The 22,641-nt window shown below is 39.7% G+C and overlaps 1 protein-coding gene across 3 annotated transcripts in view; it reads right to left on the reverse strand.

The window, feature by feature from the left end:
• Window positions 1-21,542, reverse strand: part of ERAP2 (endoplasmic reticulum aminopeptidase 2) — a 53,632-nt gene extending 32,090 nt beyond the window's left edge. The window contains exons 1-7 of one of the 3 annotated variants that reach the window (XM_027545545.1): window positions 21,504-21,542; window positions 20,703-20,790; window positions 17,549-18,243; window positions 12,650-12,788; window positions 8,986-9,120; window positions 6,007-6,127; window positions 391-545 (exon numbers count right to left, since the gene is read on the reverse strand). In XM_027545545.1, coding sequence (XP_027401346.1) covers window positions 391-545; window positions 6,007-6,127; window positions 8,986-9,120; window positions 12,650-12,788; window positions 17,549-18,105 — 1,107 coding nt within the window. In that variant the 5' untranslated portion in view covers window positions 18,106-18,243; window positions 20,703-20,790; window positions 21,504-21,542. Of the gene's footprint in view, window positions 1-390; window positions 546-6,006; window positions 6,128-8,985; window positions 9,121-12,649; window positions 12,789-17,548; window positions 18,244-20,627; window positions 20,858-21,503 lie in introns of those variants that run through there. The other 2 variants (XM_027545544.1, XM_027545547.1) reach the window with 2 other exon arrangements.
• Window positions 21,543-22,641: the final 1,099 nt, after the last annotated feature.

A 22,641-nucleotide genomic window follows, 5' to 3' on the forward strand; every position in this document is an offset into this window, starting at 1 on the left:
GGGAGCTTGATTTTGTCCTAGACTGGAATGCCACTGTACTAGAGGGTGTATGGGGAAATAATAAAAATCTCTATTTGTAGGGGTTTCTAGTACTGTGCTCTATGTACCTGTATGATCTCCACCCTTCTTTACTAAAAGACATTTGGAGGCTTTGTGCCTTGAAAGGTTTTAGAGGACATAGTGGCCAGTTCTCCTGTGATAAAATTCTTGTATGAGACCCATAGCCTAGAGATTGAACATTATGCTACTTGACATATAGTGTTTGGTTTGAGGATTCCTAAGGTCCCCCCTGGAAATAAGATGACATGATTTTACATTGTTTGGGGAATACTGGGGGTGTTCTGCATAATGCTCTTTGGAACCTAAGAGAATGCCGTGAAAGCCAGGTACCTGGTGTGCTAGTTCATGGGCTATGACCTTGGTGACCCATAGTTTATCAGAAGTAGAAGAGGTCTTGGGGTCAAAGAGCAGTGACGTCTCTCTGTACGTGATGAGGCCCCAGTTTTCCATGGCTCCACTTGCAAAGTCAGGAATGGCAACAAGATCTGAGAAATAAGAACAACCATACTTAATCATTACGGCTCCTACACCAGAAGTGGGATTTGCTTCCTTCTTAACTATGCTATGATCCTTTCAGTATATATAAGCAGACATTCTGAAAACACTGAGTATCTTTTTTTCTTAACACTGATATGCTGTCTTGTAGTTGTGGAAAATAATCAGTATCCATCATCAAGCAGAATAAAGTTTATTGGTAAAGTTTTATTTCTAGGTGAAGTAGCCTAGTGACATAACCATTGTTTCCTGATACTAAACTGAAATTACCTTAGGTGCATTACTGCTGAGAAAATCATTCATTTTAAAACATTCATATTGTATTTTATATTAGTATTACAGAAAGACTTTAAAAATATAAGGTATCAAATGATCTCTAAAATATTTGGATTCAACAAAACATATAATGAACTTATTTCTATAAAAAAAAGAGAAAATAAGGGATTTTTAAATTTCAGGAAAACACCATTTAGAAGCATCTCTATAGTCAATATTTCAAGCACATATAGCCTCTTAAGTGTCCTTCTAAGGCAGTAAAGGGAAAAAACTGTAGGCATCAATTCTTTCTGACCTCAATTTCCTTTTTACTGTTAATATTTCCTCTACTTCTTGACAAAATTTTCGAGAAAAAATGTAAAATTTAATCATCTTTTAGCACCTCAGATATAATGTATATTCAGTTCAGTTCAGTTCAGTTGCTCAGTCATATCCGATTCTTTTAGACCACATGGACTGCCGCACACCAGGCTTCCATGTCCATCATTGACTCCTGGAGCTTAATTAATATATACCAATTTATATCATGTCTCTGTGAGAGTATATATATACATACATACATATATATATATATACCCTTTGCCGATGAATTCATATTGATTAGAAAACTTCTGGCTAATATTTAATCTTAGACTTCTTTTTATTTTGCCAAGTCATATCGGAAAAAAAACTGTTCTTTGGCTGAAAAGCCAGGTAATTAAAAAAAATAATAATAATTTGAAATAAATCAAGTCACTTGGCTTGAAACTTCACTGTCTGGAATTCAGTTCAGTTCAGTTCAGTCACTCAGTCGTGTCCAACTCTTTGCGACCCCATGAATCGCAGCACACCAGGCCTCCCTGTCCATCACCATCTCCTGGAGTTCACTCAAACTCACATCCATCAAGTTGGTGATGCCATCCAGCCATCTCACCCTCTGTCATCCCCTTTTCCTCCTGCCCTCAATCCCTCCCAGCATCAGGGTCTTTTCCAATGAGTCAACTCTTCACATGAGGTGGCCAAAGTACTGGAGTTTCAGCTTTAGCATCATTCCTTCCAAAGAAATCTCAGAGCTGATCTCCTTTAGAATGGACTGGTTGGATCTCCTTGCAGTCCAAGGGACTCTCAAGAGTCTTCTCCAGCACCACAGTTCAAAAGCATCAATTTTTCAGCACTCAGCTTTCTTCACAGTCCAACTCTCACATCCATACATGAACACTGGAAAAACCATAGCCTTGACTAGATGGACCTTGTTAGCAAAGTAATGTCTCTGCTTTTGAATATGCTATCTAGGTTGGTCATAACTTTTCTTCTAAGGAGTAAGCGTCTTTTAATTTCATGGCTGCAGTCACCATCTGTAGTGATTTTGGAGCCCAAAAAAATAAAGTCTGACACTGTTTCCGCATCTATTCCCCGTGAAGTGATGATACCAGATGCCATGATCTTCGTTTTCTGAATTAGTATTGCTTAATTCTAGTGGATAAAAGCAAATGTGTATAATGCAATCAAAAAGTAAACTAGCACTAATCAAGATTAGTATTCATTAGCACTTCAAATATGGGAATTATTCTTTTTCTAAATTTCATCAATGATTTTATATTTGTTATATTATTTCCCAAAGCCATTAGAAATGCTTTTATCTGCTCTACTTTTTCTTTTTTTAATTTATTTTTTATTGAAGGAAAATTGCTTTACAGAATTTTGCTGTTTTCTGTCAAACTTCAACATGAATCAGCCATAGGTATACATGTATCCCCTCCCTCTTGAACTTCCCTCCCCTCTCCCTCCCCATCCCACCCCTCTAGGTTGATGCAGAGCCCCTGTTAGAGTTTCCTGAGACATATGACAAATTCCTGTTGGCTATCTATTTTACATATGGTAATATAAGTTCCCATGTTACTCTTTTCATACCTCTCACCCTCTCATCCCCTCTCCCCATGTCCATAAGTCTGTTCTCTATGTCTGTTTCTCCATTGTTGCCCTGTAAATAAGTTCTTCAATACCATTTTTCTAGATTCCATATAAATGTGTTAGAATATGGTATATATCTTTCTCTTTCTGACTCACTTCATTCTGTATAATAGGTTCCAAGTTCATCCACCTCATTAGAACTGACTCAAATGTGTTCCGTTTTATGGCTGAGTAATATTTCATTGTGTATATGTACCACAACTTCTTTATCCATTCATCTGTTGATGGACATCCAGGTTGCTTCCATGTTCTATTATTATAAATAGTGCTGCAATGAACAATGGAATACATGTGTCTTTTTCAATTTTGGTTTCCTCAGGGTATATACCTAGGAGTGGGATTGCTGGGTTATATGGTGGTTTTATTCCTAGTTTTTTAAGGAATCTCCATCTGTCTTCCACAGTGGCTGTATCAATTTACATTCCCACCAACAGTGAGAGAGTGTTCCCTTTTCTTCACACCTTTTCCAGCATTAATTGTTTGTAGACTTTTTGATGAGGGCCATTCTGACCAGTATGAGGTGATATTTCATTGTAGTTTTGATTTGCATTTCTCTAATAATGAGTGATGTTGAGCTTCTTTTCATGTGTTTGTTAGCCATCTGTATGTCTTCTTTGGAGAAATGTCTGTTTAGGTCTTTTCCCCACTTTTTGATTGCGTTGTTTGTTTTTCTGGTTTTGAGTTGTATGAGCTGCTTGTATGTGTTGGAAATTAATCCTTTGTAAGTTGTTTCATTTGCTATTTTCTCCCATTCTGAGGGTTGTCTTTTCACCTTGCTTATAGTTTCCTTTGCTGTGCAAAAGCTTTTAAGTTTAATCAGGTCCCACTTGTTTACTTTTGTTTTTATTTCCATTACTCTAGGAGGTGGGTCATAGAGGATCTTGCTTTGATTTGTCATCGAGTGTTCTGACTATGTTTTCCTCTAAGAGTTTTATAGTTTCTGGTCTTACACTTAGGTCTTTAATGCATTTTGAGTTTATCTTTGTGTATGGTGTTAGGAAGTGTTCTAATTTCATTCTTTTACATGTAGCTGTCCAGTTTCCCAGCACCATTTATTGAAGAGGCTGTTTTTCCTCCATTGTATATTCTTACCTCCTTTGTCAAAAATAAGGTACCCGTAGGTGCATGGGTTTATCTCTGGGCTTCCTATCTTGTTCCACTGATCTATATTTCTGTCTTTGTGCCAGTACCATACTGTCTCAATGACTGTAGCTTTGTAGTATAACCTGAAGTCAGGAAGCTTGATTCTTCCAGCTCCATTCTTCTTTCTCGAGACTGCTTTGGCTATTGGGGGGTCTTTTGAGTTTCCATATGAATTGTGACATTTTTTGCTCTAGTTCTGTGGAAAATGCCACTGATAATTTGATAGGGATTGCATTGAATCTGTAATCTGGTAGTATTATCATTTTCCCAATGTTGGTTCTTCCTGCCCAGGGACATGGAATGCCTCTCCATCTGTTAACATCATCTTTGATTTCTTTCATTAGTGTCTTCTAACTTTCTGTGTACAGTTCTTTCATCTCCTTAGGTAAGTTTATTCCTAGATATTTAATTTTTTTGTTGTTGCAATGATGAATGGGATTGATTCCTTAATTGTTTTTTCTGATTTTTCATTGTTAGTATATAGAAATGCAAGTGATTTCTGTGTATTGATTTTGTATCCTGCAACTTTGCTAAATTCACTGATTAGCTCTAGTAATTTTCTGATATTATCTTTAGGGTTTTCTATGTACAGCATCATGTCATCTACAAACAGTGAGAGCTTTACTTCTTCTTTTCTGATCTGGATTCCTTTTATTTCTTTTTCTTCTCTGATTGATGCAGCTAGGACTTCCAGAACTATGCTGAATAACAGTGGCAAAAGTGGCCACCCTGGTCTTGTTCCTGATCTTAGGGGAATGCTTTCAGCTTTTCACCATTGAGAATAACGTTTGCTGTAGGCTTATCACATATGACCTTTACTATGCTGAGGTAGGTTCCTTCTATGCCCATTTTTTGAAGAGTTCTAATCATAAATAGGTGTTGAATTTTGTCAAAGGCCTTTTCTGCATCTACTGAGATGATCATATGGCTTCTATCTTTCAGTGTGTTAATATGGTGTATCACATTGATTGATTTGCATATATTGAAGAATCCTTGCATCCCTGGAATTAACCCAACTTGATCATGGTATATGAGCTTTTTGATGTGTTGCTGAATTCTGTTTGCTAAATATATCTGCTCTACTTTTTCTTAAGCTGGATGCTTCCTTTCAGTTAACTTTATTTTAAATGCATTCATTTCATATGGTCTTTGAGGTTGCATTTTTCAAGAACAACTTAGGACTGTTGATGGCTGTTATTTGATCTTTCCTTGATTTTTGACAGAGGACAGCAATGGACTGTGGGCAACCTGATTTAGTATGTCTGTACTAGAGGGTACATAGAGCCTGCACTATAATGATACCACGAGACTCGAGAACTATGGGAATAAGCCCCTGGACATGTCTTCTCATAGTCCTTTAATTCTCTAAGAAAAACTGCACGAAGTTGGTCAGAAAAGGGGAAGAAGGACATGATAAGGTGTGTGTTGTCAAGTCCCAAAGGAAAACAATGTTTTGTCACTGTCCGAAACTCTAAAAATTAATCTATATGTCATAATATTTGTCAGTGTTTTTATATATTCTGCAATATCATAAAAATCACAACTTTTATTTTTTAAGATAGAAAATGGAAACCAACAAAGATGGGCTATTTGCATCTTCTCATATAAAGATCAACTACCACCACATTCAAATTATCTATTTCCTCCAAATCTCAATCTCTTTTTTTTTAAATGTATGTGCCACAGTCTTATCTTCCAGCCTCAAACACTATGTAGATAACAGATGGAGGGACAGTTTTCAGCTATTTACATAAACCTTTGGCAACTTTTATAAAAGATTGCTAGTCTTATATGAATATGATATAGAAGGAAATATATGCTCCAGAAATTCATCCATTTAAATCTAATATAAAATGCAGATATTTTAATATTAAACCTGATAAAAGAATAGAAAAATGAACCCAAGTACTTGGGTTTCTCATAAATACTTTATTTTCTATACTCAAAGACATCTCTCAGGTATAAATTACTGCTTTCTGGGCTAACTGAAGTTCCTCATTGCTCATTTTAATCACATATAAAGAGGGATTAAATCAAAGCAAGTTCTAAAAATAATGACAATGATCTAGAATTTGAACCTACCCAGTTTGGGGAGTGGATAGTGGATATCAAAGTAATTTTCATAAAAGTCCAGCAGCTTCACTGATGCTTCCAAAGCATAATGTGTTTGACTCCATTTGTCTGGGGATGCATAGATGGACACCTGGGAAATTTGGTGAGAAGAATGATCTTTGAATGACAGCTCCTTGGCATGACTCCATTCCTAATAACCTTCACCCAAAAATGGAGACTGTATTTTTCAAGAAAACCTCCAATTAAAATAAATAAATTAAAAAAAAATAAAAAAAAGAAAGTATTGAGATACCATTAAACATGTCATCAACAGAGGGTAAGTTGTTCTGTAAAGTATTAAAGAAAAAGTCCCTCTTGAAAACTTTAGACAACCCTGTACTTTCTGTTACAGTATATTCCCTAGGTGTTAATCTGTACATTTCAAGCTATATAAACCCTTCACATCATGAGAGCTCACTTCAGTTCATCAAGATCATGTATTCCAGCCCTTGAGAATTAGCTTTCCAAAATGATGAGCACCAAAAGAGTTTCAATAAAACATTTGTATTAGGTGGAAAAGCCTTCATTAACTTATTGGAGCCACCCTCTGTTGTGTTTTCTTTATTTTTTTAAATTAATTTATTTATTTTTAATTTATTATTATTATTATTATTTTTACTTTACAATATTGTATTGGTTTTGCCATACATAATCCACCACAGGTGTACACGTGTTCCCCATCCTGAACCCCTCTCCCACCTCCCTCCCTGTACCATCCCTCTGGGTCATCCCAGTGCACCAGCCCCAAGCATCCTGTATCCTGCATCGAACCTGGACTGGCGATTCATTTCTTATATGATATTATACATGTTTCAATGACATTTTTCCAAATCATCCCACCCTCTCCCTCTCCCACAGAGTTCAAAAGACTTCTATACATCTGTGTCTCTTTTGCTCTCTCACATACAGGGTTATCGTTACCGTCTTTCTAAATTCCATATATATGTGTTAGTATACTGTATTGGTGCTTTTTTTTCTGGCTTACTTCACTCTGTATAATAGGCTCCAGTTTCATCCACCTTATTAGAAGAAGCACATATTTTAAAAAATAGATTAATCATAGTGGTGTTTTTATTTCCCAGGGCTTCTGTGAGGATTCAAGAGGTGAAACATGGAGTGGTATTTCTGACTTGTCTGAAGAAAGATACCAGGGAAACGAAAGATCCCCGCAATGAATGCTCTCAGTAACTTAAGATCATGGTCCTAAAGAAAACCCAAAGCTGTTGTGTTTTCTTTAAACTCAAAAACGCCCAGATAGGTTCACTCTCTCCCTGCACAGTAACTACTAGCTAGTAAGTGGAAAAAATAAAGTTAGATTCCAATTTTCTTGGGTTTCAAGTACAGTATTGCTTTCATTTCATAATCTGCTTTCATGCTCTGAATGAACTGAAGTCCCTCAGAAATTTTATAAGAAAGATAAGTTAATGGCCACAGTACCTTACCAGGCACTGTGCTAAATGTATACTTGTAAAACATGTAAAATCTAACTTGGTCCTCTCAGACACCTCCTGAAGTAGAAGCTATTTTCTTCATATTAGGAGTGAAGCAATGAAAACACATGGAGATTAAATAACTTGCTTCAAGTCACGCAAATGGAAAATTGTAGAGCTGGGGTACGAACCCAAGGAAACTGACAGGACCCTGTCCCCTAAAGTAAAGTGCAGTCTGACGTCACACACACCTATATCTATCTACATATATATCTGTATGCAGCAATGCATGTAGACACATTGCTGATAATATATATCTGCGTATCCATAGGTCTAGTATGTATGGAAATTATAATCGATGTTTTATTGCTATTTTTCATAAGCACTATTTTATGGCTCTTTGAATATATTTTTGTGTCTGTAACAGTTCCTCAGGGTAAGGAGTTCTTTTTTATTTTTCATGTATTCATTGATATTCACAAAACTTTATCAGATAATTATTGTGTGTGTTTGTGCTCAGTCACTCAGTCCTGTCTGACTCTTTGCGATCCCTGCCGGGCTCCTCTGTCCATGGAATTCTCCAGGCAAGAATACTGGAGTGGGTTGCCATTTCCTCCTCCAGGGGGTGTTGCTGACCCAGGAGTTGAGCCGCGTCTCTTGTGTCTCCTGCACTGGCAGGTGGATTCTCTACTGCTGCACCACCTGGGAAGCCCCAGTTATTGGGTACTGTAACTTTTTGTAAACAATGAATGCTCTAAAAATGATGAAGACCTCCTTTCATTAAGGAAATAAAATTATAGAAAACAATTGGAAACAATGTAAATGTCCTAGAATAAGATGCTGATTAAAAAATCCGTATGGTACCTCTATGCATTAGAGTACAGTACTATGCAATCATTAATATTATAGAAAAGTACTTAATGCCATTTAATTTTTATAGCATATTATGGTGAGCTAGGAGAAGGCAATGGCACCCCACTCCAGTACTCTTGCCTGGAAAATCCCAGGGATGGAAGAGCCTGGTAGGCTGCAGTCCGTGGGGTCACAAAGAGTCGGACATGACTGAGCGACTTCACTTTCACTTTTCACTTTCATGCATTGGAGAAGGAAATGGCAACCCACTCCAGTGTTCTTGCCTAGAGAATCCCAGGGACGGGGGAGCCTAGTGGGCTGCCATCTATGGGGTCACATAGAGTCGGACACGACTGATGCGACTTAACAACAGCAGCATGGTGAGCTAAAATAATTGCATATTATTTGAAAAAGTATATATTGATTTATACAGTATATATTGTTATTATATACAGTCGTATACTGACAGACTTACAGAAAATACTTGGACTACACCAGGACACGCCCCCGTAGTGCTCACAGGTTATTTTACCTTTTATCTCTCTCCATTTTTGTAAATAATATATTTACATGATATTTTGATAATAAGGGGGGAAATTTTAAAGAAGAGCTCATTGCCTTCAGGACACTATTCTGCACTGTGTATGAAAAGAGAACTCAAACTCACCTTGACCCCTGATGAGGCTGTACCACTCACAGAGGTGAAATCACAAACTATGTAGGCTACCAGGTAGGTACTCATTCTTACAGTAGTTTCAAAATGATCTTCCAAGAGGCCTCCTTCGAGTTCAATCGTCTTAACCTACAGGAAGGGAAAGAATCGATATTTGAAAACTGGAGTATTTTATAAGAATGCCTACGATGCAGGCTATGTAAGTTAGAGGAGAGCTTGATGTTCTGAAGGATGTGTGATGTCCATATAGATTAGAGGACTCTTCACAACATTCTGTGGCTTCGCCTCCCTCTATTTCTTTTATCTCTAGACTTCCTCGAAGACACAATGTGCTACTTTAGGGACCTGAAAATGATGCCTATTTTGTTGTTTGAAAGCATAGAAATATCTTAGATGGTTCCGTATCATCTCCAACACTGGCATCAATTCAACATTTGTACTTCTAAGCAAAAGTGCCAGAGAATAGTCCCTTCCCTTTGTTACATAATAAATAAAATTTCTGCTGCAGAAGGAAATGGGAAGCAGAACTGTGCTGGATGTTTTGCATCATCTTTTAATCCTTCTATTATGTGTGTATGAGGTAGGTATAATTTGATAGGTGAAGAAACAGAGTCTCAGAAATGTTAACTGATTGCCCAAGATCACACGGCTAGTTTCACGGTAGGACCAAGATGTCGATGTGGCTGTGTGACTCCAAAGACGTTGCTCATTCTGGCACTTGCTGTGTGACAGCTTGAGTCATAGCCTTATTTTATCTTTGCTTCATTGATTCAGCCATGAAAGCAGTCAGGCCAAGGAGGTCATTAGTAATTTAAGCTTCTGCCTATCTACTGAGGAAGTAAAAAATTTTAAGTCTATAGACTGGTCAGCTGCATCCATCAAATTCACTGAGTAATTACTGAATTCTATCTTTATTTGCTCCGGATAGCTGGTTCCAAAGATGGTCTTCATCATGGTATAATGCCCCTGAATTCTGAAAGGACACAGATCCCGTTATCTGAAAATACCACTTTCTTCAAACTGGTAACAAGTCTTCAACTGGCTTCTTGCTCACCCCCTCCAAATCCCTTTTAAGGCATCAGGGTTGTGGCAGTGCTAACCACAGATTATTAAGCATGTTTTGTGTGTTTGTATAAGATTGCAGTTTGCTTTGGCGAGAAAAAATAGCTTGAAAGATTATAACAAACTGCCTAGCCCATGTCAATGACAAATGTTTATGCTATTAAATTCTACAGAATTTGATTCTACAGAATTCTATCAAAAATTCAATTCCTAAGTTCCAATAACGTAGGAAACACTGACCAAGTACCCTAGAAAAAGTGGTAGTATATATAGGGCTTTAAGTTTCACCTCTATCTGAAAGGTAATTTTGTCCAAAAACAATCTCCTTTGTAAGGAGTCTGATTGAACCACAGTTCTATGGGTACATTCCCCTAGCAGAGGAGAGGTTATGGTAGGGGCTGAGGAGGGGACACTATTATTGTGGTCCTCTGACCAAGCTCAGCAGCAAAACCAGTTAGTCAAGAGTATAGATGGGTGAGGAGAGGAAGAGTAAAGATTGTGGGACCATGGAGAAATGGGTCTGTGACACTGGACAGCTGGTGGCAGGGCTGGTGAGGAGACAGGTGGGCATTCCCTGTGAGTTATCTCTTCCTCCCAGGTAAAGATGTAGCCCATGGAAGCTGAATTTGGTTCAGGAACCTGGAGTCACTCATGTAGATTAGCATTGCCTTGAATAGAAGTGTTTGCGGTGTTAGCGTAAGTTCTTCCAGGATGGTGATGTAAGCTCCAAGTATAAAACACTTGTTGCTAGAGAAGGATTTAGCTGTTTTCTCAAGTTCGGCAGGATTCTACTTACATAGCAAGTGTCAGCAGCAGGTGTGTGTTCCCTTAAGGAATGAAGGGGACAAAGGAATGCCCCAGAGATATAGACTGCCTCTCGTAGCACTTGGCTGACTCCTCACCTTCTCGTATTCTTAACTTGTATTCTTTTCTTCTCAAAATAAGCTAACTGAGAATGTATTGTGTGTTACTTCTCACCAGTCCACAACCCATCTTAAGTGCCACAGGTATTATCCAAAGAGTATGATCATAGCATTCCTTCAGCTCTCTCTATCCCCCCGTTTGTTTTTTTTGGATAACCAGCGAAGCTTGGGTAGGGCATGTCAATATGGAGCAGAAAGTTAAGCCAGTGTTTACTGAAAAAGCCATGATGTAAAAAACTGGCCCAGTCAACTGAAGCAATGCAAAGTTCAAGGATTATATAAAATATTTTTAAAAATTTCACTTATTTTTCTTAAATATGAGACACTGAACATTTCAGAAAGTTGAAATTCTAATATAACAAAATGACAATTTATGTTTGTATCACATTTTAATTAAAAGGCATTACTATTTGTATTTTTACTTTATCCTCCATGATGATTCATGTGAAAAATTATAGTAATAAAAAGCTGCCAGGAAACAGACTGAATGGCCCTTAAATGAACATTCCATTAAAAAGAAGACTTGGAGTTAAGCAGCAAATCCTTTTTACCTGAAAGGGAGTAGGCTAATTAAATTGCTGTCTGCATGATCATGAAAAAAAATGGTGGGATATATGTCATGTGGAGTGTGTTACTTTCCCCCTTGATCTGCTCTGCAAGCATTTCAAAGCAAAAACTTTTCCAGTGTTAAACAGAAATCTGGGGGAAATTCAGTTTCTAGCTTACGGACTCATCTCCTGCTTTATCCACAGAAGACGGTCACTGAAGAGGGCAGAGAGGAAAATGGGCTGGAGTCACTGGCTGGGTTATGATGATCTGGCTGCTTCTGAGCTCATCCTCCTGAAGCACTGTCAGGAGGGCCTCTATTTTTATCCAACTTTCTAGGTAGCAATGGAGAAATATTTTACATTTTGTTCAACAGCAAAAAAGGCAAGTACATCATTAGTGAGGAAATATCAAATAAGACTCAAGGGTCTACTGTGTCATTCAGAGTCTCTGCATTTTGAGCATAAACATGAGCCAAATAAAAGTGTTCAGAGGTCTCTTTCAATTAAAAAGTTTGTAGCTTTTCATATGATTTTCAAACAATTTTCATAAATAATTTTAAGGACTACTCTTGGAACTTAAAAAGATTTCTAAGTTCCATCACAGACTCCTAGATCAGGATTTGCAGGATGGGCCGATGGAGCATTCTCTAGATCCTTGCTACTTCAAATGTGGTGCTTGGATCAGCAGCAGTGGTACCACCTGGGAACTTGCTATTAATAAAAAGGCAGAATTTTGAGCCTCACAGCAAGGCCAACTGAATCAGAACCTGAATTTTAATAAGATCTTCAGATGATTCATCTGAACATTAAAGTTTGAGAAGTGCTGTTCTGGGTGATTCTGAATTTCATCGCTGGCCAAGTAACACTGATTTAAAAGAACACTGCTTCCATATAAACACAAGTGAAATATAGATCACTTTCTTTAAAACAAAAAGTTTCTTATGTAACAATGCCCAAACAGAATGATTTTAAGATATAGACGGATTGGAGTTATTATGCAATATGTAGATGGAGTAAGAACAAATTAATGGCTGAAGTCCTGCAAACAAAGCAAATATTAAAACACAGCAAAAACCAAAGTTCATTTTGAGAACAATTTCCCAAATTTTCTGAACGTGGCAATACCTTTGGCATGTTGGAGAGGGCAATATGTCTGCTCTCTCTTCTTATCTTGATTGAAAAGTTGGCTTTGAACAATGGTTCATCAAAGCAAGGGAAAGCCATTCGTGCCTCGGTTGGCTCAAAATCCGTTACTGCAATCGTTCTATGAAAAGAAGTACATTCCAGTGGGAATACATAAGTGAAATCATAAAAGAAAGGGAAAGAATTTTATCTTCAGAACACAGCTTATCAAACCTGGAAATGATGTGTTTGATTTCTCAAACTATAATCTTAGTGATTCTTAGTTTTTGAAGAAAATGAAGGTAAAATTTGTTTCAGTTCAGTTCAGTTCAGTCGTTCAGTTGTGTCCATCTTTAGCAGCTGCCAATCATAATAACACACTGTGCCGGGCACTCCATTTACATGGCTGTCTTCATTATTTATGGCAGATAAGGATATTGAGGCTCTGAGAACTTAAGTGACTTTACTAGGATTGTTACCTAGTATTGACAAATTGCTGAGATAGTGAAAGGTTGCTGCTGAGCCGTGAAAGACGCCGGGATTCTTGGCTTCTGGAGGAGAGGAATTCAACCTGGGGCCAGTGAAGAGGCTTGAACGCTCAGAGTTTTTGTGTAATAAAGTTTTATTAAAGTGTGAAAGAGATAGAGAAAGCTTCTGACATAGACATCAGCAGGGGGCAGAAAGAGTGCCCCCCTGCTAGTCTTTAGCTGGATGTTATACAGCTACTAGCAGGCTGCTAATTAGAGAAAGGAAATGTGTCAAAACTCAAAGAGACACCAGGCGCCTCACCCACAACATGCGTTTTGAGATAACATTGGCACAAAGTGAGTCGTCCCAGGCCATGAAATCTTGAAAGGCAGGTTTCCAAGCAAATACATGGTTTCATTGACATAGATTAGGAGAGCAATTGTATGAGGAAAACTTACTGGTTTGTCAAGTCGGTTCTGAGTCTTAGGTGGAACCAACTTGAAGACAGAGTCTAGGGTAAATACATAGTTCATTAACACAGCTTAAGACAAACATGTCCATAAGAAAAATGCACTGGTGAGCTCAACGTGTGAGAAAAGTACAGTTCAGGTGGGACCAGGTGTCATTATGGCAACACAGAATTTTAAAAGAAACCTCTTTTTACATTTGCATAGAGAAGGGGAAAAAACTCACACTTGTAGTTTGCTTCCTCCTGCTGCTTAAGAGAGAGATAAAAAAATGTCTGACACTTAAAGCCTATTTCCTCCATTTGGAGACCCCTGACCTTCCTGCCTGTTACCCTCTCAACAGATATGCCCAATTTGACTTCAAAATTGACTAGAAGTTAGTAGTTTAGTATCATCAATAAGCCTGAGCAGGTCTCAATCAGCCCTTTGAATATTTGTGAGATGAGTGATGTCTTAGGTTGTGTTCCCAGGAAGCAGACCCTGATTTATGAGAACATGCTGCCCAAGAGACAAGAAGTAGAGGAAGCAGGACAGGGAAGAGGAAGAAGTCAGGCCAGGTGCTGCTTTAGCTTCATCCCTGGGCAGCTCTGCATGGAAACTACATCTTCAACTTTCCTCCCACTAGAGGCAGGAGCTGGGCTAAGGTTCCTCCTGGAGGACCCAAGCTCCACTTAGACATTTCTAGCTCTCTCTACTTGCAAGCAAAGCAGCTCCAGTTTTCAGACTATAACAGGTAGGTAGGTATCCTGGCAAACCTCTATACCCCATCACTTTGAAGATGTTTGAAATGGTATAATTACAAATCTATTCTTTGGACCTGAAGACTTTAATTAGGAAGCCAACCTAGAGAGCATACTGCCACTGGAGGAGGAGGGCAGAATAGAAAATCTCAAGGGACAGAGAAAGGGTGAGAAGGACCAGGAGGGGACTAAAGAGGAGCTGCTAGGATAATTTTTGCCTCAGTTTAATTCCCTACTTCAGACCAGAAAAGTGAGGCTGGGATCTAACTGTCTTATCTGGGGCCTGGATGTTACTTGGATTTGGTAGCAGGTCCTACACATTTAAAGGAGTCCCAAGTACCTGGAATAATTTTTATTAATGTGAAATTTTGGTTTAGAAAGTCTAACACTGAAAAAGTCAAAAGTTTAAGATTTTCTTTGCTATTTACACAATTAATTTTAGTGCTGCATGTAAAGTAGGCACTTCCTGCTTCTCAAAGAATTATTGTCGACTGAATTATTTTTGCATTTTAACTTGTGTGTGTGTGCGCATGTGTGTGTAAATAAGAAAAAGAGAGACAGAGAGGTCATAAAATCCACTGACATTGTCCTGCAAATCATCTTACACGTTAAGACCTACTAGGTAACTGAGTTTGAAGAGAGCTGACATAATAATCGTAGGACGAGTTGGAAATAGCCTTCAGTTAATTATGAGAGACATGCTGGAAAGTAGTTACTTTTCAAACTGCTACTCTAAAAAACAACCCTCTCTGCCAACAGAGGTCTGTCTAGTCAAGGCTATGGTTTTTCCAGTAGTCATGTATGGATGTGAGAGTTGGACTGTGAAGAAAACTGAGTGCCAAAGAATTGATGCTTTTGAACCGTGGTGCTGGAACAAACTCTTGAGAGACCCTTGGACAGCAAGGAGATCCAACCAGTCCATCCTAAAGAAGATCAGTCCTGAGTGTTCATTGAAAGGACTGATGTTGAAGCTGAAACTCCAATACTTTGGCCACCTCATGTGAAGAGCTGACTCACTGGAAAAGATCCTGATGCTGGGAAAGATTGAAGGCGGGAGGAAAAGGGGATGACAGAGGATGAGATGGTTGGATGGCACCACCGACTCAATGGACATGAGTGTGGGTAAACCTTGGTGATGGACAGGGAGGCCTGGCTTGCTGCAGTCCATGGGGTGGCAAAGAGTCAGACATGACTGAGCAACTGAACTGAACTGGTCTCCCTTGTCTCCCTAAATGATATCCTTAAAATGTATTTCCTTTAAGTGAAGGTTTTGTCAGTTGAGAAAGTGAAATAAATCATCACTAGTCCTGTGGCGCCTCAGTGAGGAGTTGATAATTTTCCTATCCAATACTGTGCCAGATCTGAGAACAGGCCTCTGAGAACTGAGGATACAATGAGGGGAATGCATTCCCAGGGGGAGGGTAAGAATGGGCTGGGGACGGGCTGTCCTCAGTGGACTGCTGGGGGCTATGGGGTGCATGCGTGAGTCCCAGAGGGCAGTAAGCATCTGGGGTGGGGAAGGGGAGAGGAGACACTGTGGCAGGAGACACTGAGCTGCTAAAATCACCTACCAATACCCATTCCCCTTCTTCAGTTTCAGCAGAATCCTGATTTTGTTCAGGAAGACAATGTCTCTAGTTAAAAGAATCATTTCTCCAAATTCTCTTGCAGCTTGGTGGGCACATGACTCGTTCTGATCTAGTTGAAATTACTGGATGAGAAAGTTTGGGAAAAGGTGTCAGACTCGACTGGAATGTTTCTTTTAGCATTTTTCTCTTTCCCATTTCCCTGTTTTCCTGCCTGGAATGTGAATTTGATGCCTAGAGGTGCAGGAATCATCTTGTATTAAGAGGAAAGTCATCTACCAAAGATGGCTAAGCAGAAAGTTAAAAGGAGTCTAGGTCTTGGATAATATTAGTGAACTCTGGAGCAAACCTGGGAGGCTCTGCTTCCAGATTTCTTGTTGCATGAGAAAGACACCCCCTTCCCCCTGTATGCCAAAGCCATCGTACTGGGGGTTCTCAAATTGTCAATTGAAAGCAACCGAAAAAAAGAGGAGAACACCAAAACCAGACTCCTTTTTACCCCTGAGATGGACCCCGGCCCTGGACAGCCAAGTCGGTCATCCCCCACCATGAGGCATCATTGATTCCTCTTGCCTTACATAACCAGTGTCAGCAAATTCTGTTTTACCCTTCTTTGGAACAAATGCCGAATTCAATCATTTCGTAAGAAGCACTATCAGCCAGTCCAAAGCAACATCCTTTCTGACCCGAACAAGAACAACTGCAAGAACCTCCTGAAAGATGAGTTTGCTTCTACCTTTTCCTCTCTATAATCTACCATCAACATACATGTTATCTTTATAAACCATACCTCACATCAGAATTCTCCAATGACTTCCCATGGTCCCTGAGTCAAAGCCTAACACAAGAGGCTCTAAGTCTCTGCATGATCTGACCTCTCTCTCCTCTACATCTCTCCCTCACTCTCACTGGCCTTCATCTCTGAATTACTCCTGCCTTACAGACTTTGCACTTGCTGATGCCTTTCCTGGGAACACTGTGCGCTTAGGTGTCTTCAGGATTGTCTCCTTTAAAAAAAAAGTTCAGATCTCAGTTTAAGTATACTTCCTCCATAGCAAGAACTTCTCTGACCACTCAGCTAAATTATTCCAAATTCCTCGTCTATATCTCGCTACTATACACTCAGTGCCTGGAATGGTGCTGGCACATAGCATGTGTTCAGTATGAGCTGATGGAATAGACTATATTTCTCAGTTCTCCAAACTAACTTGTTCCTGCCTCCTGGATCTGAGTTATGCTGTTTTTGGGCAAAGTACGTGATCTCACTTCCTCCCTCCTAACCCAAATCTTACGCACATTTCCTTTTGGTCTCAGATCAAGGCTCACCCTCTTTGAGAAGCCTTCCATACTTTAGCTCTCTCTGCACGGATCATTTCCCCTAGCAGATAAGCATGTCAATCTTGTCATAGTCAAATACTGGCCTTTCCTGTTGGTTATTTTTCCTCTAGCAATTTATGCCTCTGCGTTCTGTCTTTTCATCTTTATTGTGACTTACTTTAGGAATGGCAGAACTTCACCTTCTGAGTTTTCCAGGTTTTTTTTGACTTTTCATAAATGGCTACTGAAGCTTGCTCCTGGTAGAGACATAACCCATGAGGAAAGTATTACAAAAGACTGTAAACAATTGGAGCTGCCTCTTACCTTGTTTCACCACCAAGAGTTCTGTACGTGCTTTTATAAAAGCCTTCAAAACCATCAGCTAGCTTGGCCTGGAAGTCAATAGCCACGGAGTATCTCAGGTGAGCCCTAAGTTTCTCTGGAACCAGCAGGGCAATTTGCTGATGAGCAGGATAACTCAAAACAGTTAGGTTTTCCCCTGGTTTCTTGTATCTCACATCCTCCTCTGACTGAAGAGAGGCATTTAAGATTTCAAGATCTTTGCTGTGCAAGATGATGAACTGGGTAGCATCTCGAACCAAGACTTCGATCTTCTCGGATGCAACGAAGTCCAGGGAGGTGAGATTTGGGTGAATGAGAAGGTCATAGTGGAGGGGAATGACCACAGTGGGGAGCCTTAGCTCATGCCAAGGAAATATTTCCCCATTGGTGGCTACTGGAAAAGCCTTGGGGTCCTTATTGAACTGATCAATAGGTGAACTTGTGAACTGAGAACAAATACATATTTGGGGCATGATGACTGCTGAGCAGTAAAATACTACGTAAATATTAAATATTAATTTTCTGCATGAATTAGCCATGATAGAGGAATAGAATACTAAATCAATTTTCCGGAAGACAAATGTTCAGGCTAAATCTAATAGTCCTCCATAGCACCGTGTTGGCTCCAGTTAGGTCACTCAGGATCCGGACAATATGTTTCAATAAACAGATTTAATCTAGAAAGAAAAAAAATAAGCATGTATAGCATGAAAATAAAAACATTTCAATTCATAAATAAAACCTTAAAACAACAAAAGGATATATGTGAAAGGGGAAAATCTACTTTGTCATAATGAGGCCAAATCTCCACAAAATAAAGTGGAAAGTGAGCTATCATCTGGTTATTACAAATAAACATTTTTAGAACTCAAATGAAAGGACTCTGCCTTAAAATTGCATCTGTGGAATCCCCTCTGCATTCCTGTGCAACGAAGAGATGGTAGGTGTGTAAAATCATTGCATGCTGAGCGTTTTTAACATTTGCCCACATCATTTCACGAGTGTGTCTGGACATCTGAAAGTAAACTGCACAGCCGTCTCTATTTCGTCTTAATAAGTCATGAAGAATAGTCAATATTCTTGGGATACTAGATATTACTATCATTAATGGCATTGAATTTCCCCTCTTTTGATAAATAAGGTTGGCTGAATGGCCCTATTCTATAGAGACTTTCCTGGTGGCTCAGAGGTTAAAGCATCTGAATATGGGAGACCTGGGTTCAATCCCTGGGTCGGGAAGATCCCCTGGAGAAGGAAATGGCAACCCACTCCAGTCTTCTTGCTTGGAGAATCCCATGGACAAAGAAGCCTGGTCGGCTACAGTCCACGGGGTTGCAAAGAGTCGGACACGACTGAGCAAGTGAAGTTGCTGGTATACAGAATACTGTTAAAGCTAAACTTTTATTTCAGTTTATTTCCAATATATCAAAAACCATGGAAATAAGCTTGGATTTATAATATTCAAATTGATTATTAAGTTATTAACTAATGTTAAGTTACTTTGGTCTTCATCACAGGCTACCTTTGAAAACACAAATCAAATTGAACTCACTGCCTCTGTAAATAAAACTAAGGCAATTTCTTCTCATTAGAAGGGTAACACTACAAAACATATAAAATAAGGACAAACAATATACGTTGTAGTTTAGGTATTCAGTTCTGACACCCACCACTAAATAATTTAGGTATTTAGTTCATTATACCCAGCATGTAATGAATGTTAAACATTAAATTATTGTGATTATTATAACTCACATTCTGTGGCCTAAATTGTGGAACTTCTCCCCCATGTGTAGTATCTAGATATTAACATCTAGTATCCCAAGAATACTGAATATTCTTCGTGACTTATTAAGACAAAATAGAGACACCTGTGCAGCTTACTTTCAGATGTCCAGACACACTCATGAAATAATGTGGGCAAATGTTGAAAACATTTGCCTCTATTTACCTCCTCCCTGCTTCACCTTAAACCCATGAATGGCTCTCTTTCCATTTCCTTTTTTCAAATCAGTAACATATTCTTTTGATTTAATTGTCCAAAGAGTTACTGCAATTTGCAATATTAATCCAGATCAACAAATATTATTGAAGAAGCAAAGAAAATAACGGTTAAATATGGTTGAATAACAACACTTCTGCCCTCTTTTTTAGACAAGTATTAAATTATTGCTACCAAATCCCGATGTTCCAAGGGCCTCTGATACATAAAACCATAACTGGTCAATTAGCTTGAATTTCTGATGATTTGAAAAATGAAATAACTTGTTTGTTAGGTCCCAGGCCTGGGAATCAGAGTGCAAGGGTTCCAATTCTAGCGTCATTGTACTTATGCTGAATGATCTTAGGCAAATTTTCTGGTTTTTTTTTTTAGCATCAGTTTCCTTACCTATAAAATAGTGTAATGATTTACACTAACACTGGGAGAATTAAGTGAAATAGTTCACATGAAGAATTTGGCACAGCACAGCAACTAGCATACAGAAAGCATGTAATGAATGTTAAACATTAAATTATTGTGATTATTATAACACATTCTCTGGCCTAAATTATGGAGCCTCTCCCCCACGTGTAGCAGACACACCAAAGGAAAAGTATATATATATACCTATATTTCTTTTTTGGTAAGAGAAGAGAGAAAGGCCTCAATATTTACTGATGTGGCCTTTAACTTTAGAACTGGTAAGAATTTTAAAGGCTGGCTAGAACGAGTTCTCAGTGAGATAAAGAAACTGAGGGTGAGTGTGTCTCCCAGAATCAACAGGAAGTCTGAAGCAGAATCAGGACTGAAATGTAGCTCTCGGCCCATTTGTCAGAGGAGTTTCCCTTATATGGTGCTTTGCTGCACTGAACAAAATACACGGAGATAGAAGATCCAAGAACTGCAGCAAACATTTGGGAAAAGCTAAGAGACTCTCCAGAAGAGAGTGAGTCAGTCAAATGGATTCTTAAATCTCATCCTAACTGCACATTCGTCCTAAAACAGCAGTGCCAGATACACCCACCTTCCCCAGATCCCCGGCTTAGATTACAAGAGCCCCTCAACACAGAAGTTTTATACCTTCAGTTCAGGTCATTATTCTCACTGAAAGATGAGGATTTTAAGACAGATTCAAGAGAAATGTTGCTGTGTTACCTCAATCCACGTCGTTGCAGATTTGAATGGAGGGGAACTTATTTCTGCTTTCACTTTCTGTTCCGGTAGGATTCAGAACTTTGCATAACTGCAATGAACAAGCAGCTTCAGAGTAAAAGCCAGACCACGGCAAGGCCAGATAGGACTCCAACACCCCAGCGGCTGCTGCTCCTGCTGTTTTATCTTCCCCACCCCCGTGTCCCCAGGTGCAAAACCTTCAGAACCTAGCTTTGTTTTATTTTGATGCTGGGTTATTTTAAGACACCATATTGAATTCCTCCCCGTGCTGTGTCCCTATGTCTTGCCACTCTCACTCTTCACTGAACCCAGGGTAGATAAGGCATGACTGGGGAAGTTGGAAGAAGACTCAGGAGCTGTGGGGACTGCACACATGTTTATTTTCTCCAGGCAGCAGAAGTAGCAGCAGCAACAGCGAGTTTTCAAAGAACGTTGGTATACTAACACAGACAAAAGTGGCCAGTGGCCAAAGGGGCATGCAGGCCCCTTGCTACCAAGGTCAGCAATACTGCTGTTTACAGAACATAAGGTATGAGGCTGTGAGAGTGTGGGGCAGGAGAGCCGGACTGACTCTGCGTTCTCAGTTAAATTCTCCATACCATATTACCGTGAAATCTGACCTTTGTCCAGCCACTTGGAAAAGATAACAAATCTGACTTTGGTCCAGCCACTTGGAAAGGGTAACTCCCAGCCAGGTTTAATGGCCTTTAACAGAGGGGCTAGACCCCCTTCCCTCCGTCTGTAAACTGCCTGCCTCCTGGGCATAAAGGGGCTGTGTCCTACCTTCACGTCTCCCCATCTTTCATGAGTCTTCTCTTCCTCTCCACCCTGTGTATGGGCCTTCCACAGAGAAAAAGCCTCTGTTCTCTGCTCTTGTCTCACTTTACTCTTTCCCTCAGAGAATATGTTCATTAAGGAGTTTTCTCATTTACCCTCAACCATCCCACCTTTCTCTCTCCCAGTCTCTCCTTCCAGGTTCTGCTGCTGCAATTCCAACAGCCCGGTGGACGGCCTTGGCACGGATGTTCTGCTAACAACTCACACGTTGTCCTCTTTCCCCAGACTGCAGCCTTTTGCTTTAGCTTCATCTGCTTCATGTCTTCCGCCGCTGTCGATGATTTGGACCGTATCGCTGTTTTGATTCTGCTCCACTCTGGTTTGCTACCAACTTCTGTTGATTCTTCCTTCTTAATCTTTTTGTATCCAACATAAAAAATTGTTCTCCACAATCATGAAAGCAGACCATGCCCTCATCACTCCTCACAATGGCCTTCAAACAAGATTTGCTGCTTTTCGAGACATGTCCTTGGAGTCCACTCATATGGTGCCGGGCAGCAGATTATTTCAGACACTGCTTGATCATGCCATGTGGAGAAGGAAATGGCAACCCACTCCAGTCTTCTTGCCTGGAGAATTCCATGGACAGAAGAGCCGGGTGGGCTGCCTTCTATGGGGTCGAAAAGAGTCGGACACGACTGAGCGACTCTCACGCACTCACACTCACACACTCACTTGATCACGCCACGCTCCTGTGCCTAACCTTTCCATGGGTTCTTCGCCTGTTTACACACAGGGGCAGTTCCCGTGTAGAGACAGTGCGTGGCCCTCTGGCAGCCTAAAGGCCACCGGACCTCTTACAAGGCTTGTCTGGGGTTTTGTTTAGATCCTAGTACGTTAGAGGGCCACACACACACACACACACGTTTTCTCACGTGAAATGTAACAGGCTTGGCTCCTATTGTCCTTAGGCCTCCTTCACACACTGGTTTTCATGCCTTCTCCATGGTGCATCTCTGATGTAACCTGTGCTTTGGTTTGACATTCAAATCCTGCCATGGTTAAATCCTACTTAGCTCTCAAGCCTTCATTTCTTTCCTCTTTTTATATTTTATCATTCCAACCCTAATAAAGCAGAAGGAGC

Source organism: Bos indicus x Bos taurus, chromosome 7 (assembly GCF_003369695.1).
Source record: "Bos indicus x Bos taurus breed Angus x Brahman F1 hybrid chromosome 7, Bos_hybrid_MaternalHap_v2.0, whole genome shotgun sequence".
NCBI lineage: Eukaryota > Metazoa > Chordata > Mammalia > Artiodactyla > Bovidae > Bos > Bos indicus x Bos taurus.